Source organism: Glycine max, chromosome 3 (genome assembly GCF_000004515.6).
Source record: "Glycine max cultivar Williams 82 chromosome 3, Glycine_max_v4.0, whole genome shotgun sequence".
Taxonomy (NCBI): Eukaryota; Viridiplantae; Streptophyta; class Magnoliopsida; order Fabales; family Fabaceae; genus Glycine; species Glycine max.
The window spans coordinates 14,224,256-14,230,875 of record NC_016090.4 but is presented as its reverse complement, the minus strand read 5'-3'; the positions used below and the strand labels follow the sequence as shown (position 1 = coordinate 14,230,875).

The 6,620-nt window shown below is 30.0% G+C and overlaps 1 protein-coding gene across 5 annotated transcripts; it reads left to right on the top strand.

The window, feature by feature from the left end:
• The first annotated feature begins 211 nt into the window (after nt 1–211).
• On the top strand, nt 212–5,796 carry LOC102668539 (uncharacterized). 5 transcript variants are annotated; one of them, XM_014773597.3, is made up of 11 exons: nt 212–795; nt 931–980; nt 1,097–1,135; nt 1,228–1,256; nt 1,492–1,598; nt 2,210–2,316; nt 2,479–2,543; nt 3,768–3,873; nt 4,565–4,649; nt 5,188–5,233; nt 5,415–5,796. In XM_014773597.3, exons 1-11 carry the CDS (start codon nt 593–595, stop codon nt 5,544–5,546), a joined length of 969 nt encoding a protein of 322 aa, XP_014629083.2. In that variant the 5' UTR covers nt 212–592; the 3' UTR covers nt 5,547–5,796. The 5 variants fall into 5 exon arrangements, with proteins under 5 accessions (XP_014629083.2, XP_014629084.2, XP_006576554.3 ...); XM_014773598.3 differs by having other exon boundaries at nt 4,565–4,629; nt 5,415–5,612; XM_006576491.4 differs by lacking the exon at nt 4,565–4,649 and having other exon boundaries at nt 5,193–5,233; nt 5,415–5,793.
• The last annotated feature ends 824 nt before the right edge of the window (nt 5,797–6,620 follow it).

Below are 6,620 nucleotides of genomic sequence, written 5' to 3'. Positions count from 1 at the left end.
GGGCTTAATACCCACTAACGTGAAATAAGGTCCCCTTCCTGACCAGAAAAGTGTTTTCTCTCACTCATAGCCATCACTAACGGAGAGAGGCAGAAAAGAAAGGGCAAAGGAAGTGAAATCTTATTTCTCTCCTCTTTCAAGGAAATCAAAGTGCACCGGAGAGAAGTTCCTATGGAGAAAGGTACAAGTCTTCCTATGGAGAAAGGTACACATCATTATCTATTGTTGTTTATTGATTGTTTGTGAGAACCATAGGTTTCAAGATCCTGTTGTTTCCTATCATTGATAGTCTAGGAAACCCCTTAAGAATTTTTACATTAAATTCCCAAAACAATCTCTATGATCTCTCTCTCTATAAGTACATATTTGGTTTTCATGGTTTACTTAAATTTTAGTTTTGATCTTTATATTTTAAAAGTTTAACTTATGGTCTTTATGATTTTGCAAATTTACATTTTGATAATTTGATCTTTATAATTTTATTCTTAGTTTTGATCCTTATAGTTTTATTTTGTTGTACTTTTTTTAGGTTTTGGTCCCTCTAGTATACCCAACGTTCACATACACAACACAACACACACCTAACTTGTTTATGAGAGCTATAAGTCACCACCTTCTAGTTTCACTACTCGATTGGAGAATCTCTACCTCACGATCTCTTTTTTCTCTTAGAACCATCATGTCACAATCTGATCATTCCTCTGCTTTTACCACACCCAGATTAGTTCTCAAGAAGGTTTTGGCCAAATCTCAACATGAAGGGGATGGAGCTGTTGTTAGAAGAGGGATTGGAAGGTATTCTTAATCTTGGATTTTACTATTATGCGTTAACTTGGTTTGGTGGACATTTCCTTTCATTCTTGTATTTTAAAACTCCTCTTATGGGTGGTAGGTGTATTCATGGTTTTATTGATTTGATTTTTGTATCAGGAGCGAGTTGAAGAACTTGGATCCCTTCCTAATGTTGGATCACTTCTCAGGTAGGTACATTCATACATACATACAATTGTGTTTGTGTGAAACCTTATTGGTTGAAGCCTACTTTGGTTGACCTCCCTTTGTCCTGTTTCTGTTCCTTGCGTCTTTGACTTTGCAGTATCTCCCCCAGCAGGATTTCCGGATCATCCACACCGAGGTTTTTAACTCATATTTTCCTCGTTTTGTTGTTGGAAACTTTGTCTATTATTATTCTGTTTCCTTATATTTTGATTTCCTTCTTGTTTTCAGGTTTTGAAATCGTCACCTACATGCTAGAGGTACACGTGGTTACATTTAACCTTAAATTAAATTGTGCCTGTTGTCTTCGGCCAAAGCCTATATATTCATTGCAATTATAAGAGAGTTATTAACTACTGATTCCAGGCTTGCTAGCATGATTCTTGGCGATTTTAGTTTGATTTACTGTAGTTTTTTTTGTTTTGATTGGGCGTTCTGTCCCTCATGTCTATCGAAAACTAAAATAAACTTTTGTCTAATCTTTTATGCTTGCAGCTAGCTGGCATTCTTTTGGATACTGCGAATCTAAGGGACCCTCGTTGCTCCTCTAAAGATAAGTACATGGCTTCATTATTGATCAATGGTGCTCCTCTAATCACAAGGTATTGACTTTTACATTTTTATAAAGGTGAATTTGGCCTATCATTTCATTTCACAAATGACAATATATACATATCACATTCCCTCTCTAAGTGGTACTGCATGCTGACTGTCGGCAGAGTAGATCGAACTATTGTTCTAATAAACTACTACAATATAAAGTTTCAGTTTAAGAAAAAGAATTAATAATATTTGATTGTATCTCATGTGAAAATTGGTCAAGGTTATTGTGGTCTTGAATCATGTAATATTTTCTTGATTATAAGTCACTTTTTACAAAAAATATGGCTTTGATGTTTTTTTTTTAAAAGTTTATAAACTAGTATCAACTAGAGGTGTTTTTGATTAGGTTATATTAAAAAAAAGTCATTGATCTATCATAAAATACATTTTGATTCAGTTTGAATAAGTTTTTTTTTTATATAAAAAATATAACATATATAATGTTAATGCGATAATAATTGCATAGTATAATTAACTCTGAGAATACATATGGTAAGGTATTTTCATTTTATTAATGTTTAATTTGCACACTTTTTTATATTTTATATATGAATGTGGGACACTATATTAATAAAATTTATTTATTTGAGGGGGGTAATAAACCAAAAAGTGCAGATTCAAGGTCAGTGCAAATTGGCATGAGTTGTATCGGAATTTCAATCGGACAGCTTCTTTCTCACGCAGAAAATCTAGCTCAAGAAATAACACGCTTCCAGTGTACGCGACTCTGACATAAAATCTCCGTTATTGAACTAATTAAAAGTTTCCATTTGGTTTTGGAAATAGAATATCTTTTTTTTTAATGGTGATAAATATCTCATTGTTGATAATTATATGCATTTCTTACTTTCAACCCCTTTTATTATTATTGTGCTTCAGTATCTGAGAAACTTCGAGCACTTATTGTCGTTTCGGGGTATTATAACGATGAAAAGAACTTCAAGGTTTGTTTCTACTTTCCATACTAATCAAACTCCAAATTAAGTCAAAACATTAAGATTCATTGCATCTTATATTTTATTAGTGTTTCTTCGATGATTACATCTATGGCTGTAAAAAAACCGAACTGAATTGATTTTGAATTGTTTTAATTAGTTTGATTTTATATTTAAATTGTCAAATTGATTTAAATACAAAATCGAAATGATTTTAAAAAATTAGTTTTAAATTGAATTAATTTTTAACTAATTTTAAACTAATTCTAAGAGTCAAACCAGTTTTAAATTGATTTTCAAATTAATTTTTGAACTATTTTTTTTAAATAAAAAATATTTAAATAAAAATCAGTTCAGTTAATTGAACTGATTTTATAGAAACAATTCAATTAATCAAATTAATTTTATAAAATAATACACTAATTTTTTCTTGAACTAATTGAAAAAAAATTTATTCAATTTAAGTTCAATTTCAATCTAATTTTTTTAACACCTCTAATTACATTCTAATTTTTTTTAACACCTCTAATTACATCATATGTATGAGGAACCTAAATAATGTAAACAAACGCGTACTACTACTACTAGGTGAAAGATTATTTACTTGGCTTTAAGTATGTAGAGTGAATTATTAGTGTTGAAGTATAGGTAACATGTTTTGAGTAATGATATCAACTTTCAATAAAAAGGTGACATACGGCATGCTCCCAATGTTATTGTAACATTGTGGGATTTAGCAGAGAGGTTCAGATATTTGTAACCTTATCCATGTGATCAAATAAGTTTTTATCATGTTACAGGACTATGAATTATAGAACCGCTCTTATGTTTTACTTTTTTATACTCCAGCATGGCATTTTATCTGGCCAAAATTTGACTATACTATTTTTGTTTCTCAATGACATAAATTAATTTAGGTTAAGCATGTATACTTATTTTGATTAGTACTAAATTTTACGATGTTTTTTTCAGCTAATATGTTTGTCTTTATTGTACCTTTTCATAACATAGTCTGATAATACATAATTATATTTTTGGGGGAAGAATACATAACTAATTTAGCTTCGATATGTAATTATCTTGCTTAGTACGAAATTTTATCAACGACGTTTTCTACTAATTAAAATTAGCTTTACTATTGCAGTCCTCCTCTTAATGTATCACTTGATGTTTAATTTTGGCTTATTCGTGCCATACAAACTGAACATAATTTCTATAAATATGTTTGTTTAGAGAGAAGTTTTAATATCTATGGAATCTGCAAAGCAATTGGAGAGTTTGCTCTTCTTCTTCGATTTCAATGCTTCCCGGCTGCCACTCAAGAGCTTACACTTTCCAGGTTGGTTTTAGCTTTTGACTCATAAAAGGCTTAATTGTATTTGATTCTTTTATGAAATAATTTTAAGATGACGGACTGTTATTTGATAAATTGCCGATTCGAGCCCACATGTGAGTCCTTCATAAATGTTTTTTTATTTATTTATTAGGATTGCAAGCTTTTCTTATCTTGAATTGAGGCATTATTTCTTTATCTTAAAATTTTATTAACAAAAAATCATTTCGTTTCTTTAAGAAAATTTAAAATAAGTTTCTAAATATTTATTGTTATTTTAATTTTTAAACATGTGTTAATATTAATAGTTAGGTTAATATTGTTCTAAAAATATTGTTATTTTAATTTTTAAACATGTGTTAATTTTTAAACATGTGTTAATATTTTCATTTTAATTCTGAAAATATTATATTTTCAGAATTTATTTTCTTTTTTAAATTATCCAAAAGCAAGCTGATTTAGATACACAGCATAAAAAATCTTCACCATTGCTGAATCTGGTTAATGTGATACACTCTATATTGCAATCTGTTCTAAGAATTCCAATCACAAAAGAGGAGCTCCAGCATAAGATACTTATGAACTCTTTGGATTTTGTTGAGATTAGTATGTTCTAGCACTATTGTTTACAACATACATGGTTTCTTGTTGATTATTATCAATAAACTCTAGCCAATTAATATTCTCATCGCTATAGGAGAAGTTGAAGAACAAATTGAGTATCTGGAAAAGTTGGTGCCAAACTGGATCTACAAGAAATTGGTTGTTACAGGACATACTGTGTACTGATGAGTCCCTTTTAGGAATGTTGATCATATCTAAATTAAATATTGTAGGCCATTAAGTTAGAATTAATTTTATTTTGTTGTGTGTGTTGGGGGGTGAGGGTTAACATGAAAGTAGGCAGGTTCTGCTTATTAAAATTAAAGAAATGTTGAGCCACTTATGCTTTCATGAATACATCATACGATGTAGTTTTTTGTGTTGAGCCACTTATTTTCTCGGTCTAAGGAAGTAACACCTCATAAAGGTTTCTTACATACCTCACATGTTTCTTTTCATGGGTGAGATAATAAGTAGCAATTGACATATGAAGCCAACAATTTTTTTGTAGATCAATGTGTGGGGTATGTAAAATTTTGTATTACTATGATACTTGCACATGTGCTTTTATATTAGTTTAGTGGCTCAATGGTACATATGAGGGTTTGGTCCTTTCTCATATGCATTCCCCCCCCCCCAATATCTTTTATATTAGTCAATACTATTTTTTAATTTGCTTTTATGCTGACTTACTTTTTTATTTTCATCTACATATAGTGCAGAAGTGGCCATGGAAGCTGCAATAGCAGGTGGCATTTCAGTTGTGAGTATACTTTTGATGTTCTTTTATTTTGAGTCATATGTATATAACTCAGGACATTTTATATGGCCTGTTTTGTCTAATTTTTAAAATTGGTCCTACTAGTTAATTACTTTAAATGCTTTTTGGGCCATATATATGTTAATGGTGTGCTTCTCATCATCTATTTTCTTTTTACATGTAGTTGGAGATTGTGGTGTCGACCTCAGGTGTGTTTGAGGTTGTTTACCTAAATTTTTCTACTTCCTTACTAGTCTTGTTCTTAGATTTAGAATTCATATGCTTGAGATTGTGGTGTCGACCTCAGGTGTGTTGAATTTCATTATTTGTATTGTATTACATATAAGCAATGTAGCTTCTTGTACTAATTTAACCTGAGTAAAAAAAATATTCATATTCTACATCGGTTCAATTATAAACGATGTAGAAAATATCCTCATTCTACATCGATTAGGCGATAAACGATGTAAAAACTCTTCAAATTCTACATCAGTTGATTGAAGACCGATGTAGAAACCTTTCCATTCGTATCCATTCTACATCGGTTTTAGTGATAAATGATGTAGAAAATCTCCTCATACTACATCGGTTTGACGATAAATGATGTAAAAACCTTTCATTTTCTACATCGGTTGATAACCGATGTAGAAACCTACCCATTCAACACCGTTTTCAGCCTTAGAACCGCTGTAGAAACCTACGCATTCTACATCAGTTGTAGCTATACAACCGATGTGGAAAAGCCACCCTTCAAAGACGGTCATAAAACCGATGTTGTGATTCAACGACCCCGAGTTACCACCACGCGTCATAACCGATGTAGAAAGGTCGTTAGAACCGATGTAGAAAGCCTTTTTTTTTAGTAGTGATTATGAACAAATGATTAATGTAATAAAATTAAGGTTAAATTGTTTAAATATTATTTAAATTTAATCTTTGAAGAAAATAATTTTTTGTCATAATTTATTTATCTCTCAAGTTGAACTTTAGATTAGTCAAAATCTATTTTTTCTTATGAATTAAAGAGTTAAATACAAAAAAATATAATTTTCATAAAATACGAGCTCACATTAGATAAAGAAACATAAATTTTCAACAAGAAAAATAAATTAAGAACAATTAGTAAGTATCAAGGTTATTAAAATTGGATCCTCGATTCAATTGGTTTGATGGTTTGACCATGAATCGTTCTTGCATCCGATCCAAATTATGCGTTTTTATACAACTTTAAACTATAAGTTGATCTGAATTAATTACTACAAGTTGTTACTTAAAAAACAAATATAATATTTAAAATTAAATCATAAAATAACATCAATTTTTAAGAAAATTGTTGTTGTTATTTACTTATCAATTTTTTTGAAAAACCAATATTGGAAAAAATAAAATA

Bases quoted from the DNA above. Each gene is read 5' to 3' on its own strand.
- LOC102668539 (XM_014773597.3), top strand. From the start codon at position 593: ATGAGAGCTATAAGTCACCACCTTCTAGTTTCACTACTCGATTGGAGA. The intron at 1,257-1,491 runs GTACACGTGGTT...TTATGCTTGCAG, and splicing joins TCGTCACCTACATGCTAGAG to CTAGCTGGCATTCTTTTGGA. The intron at 4,650-5,187 runs GTACTGATGAGT...ATCTACATATAG, and splicing joins GTTGTTACAGGACATACTGT to TGCAGAAGTGGCCATGGAAG.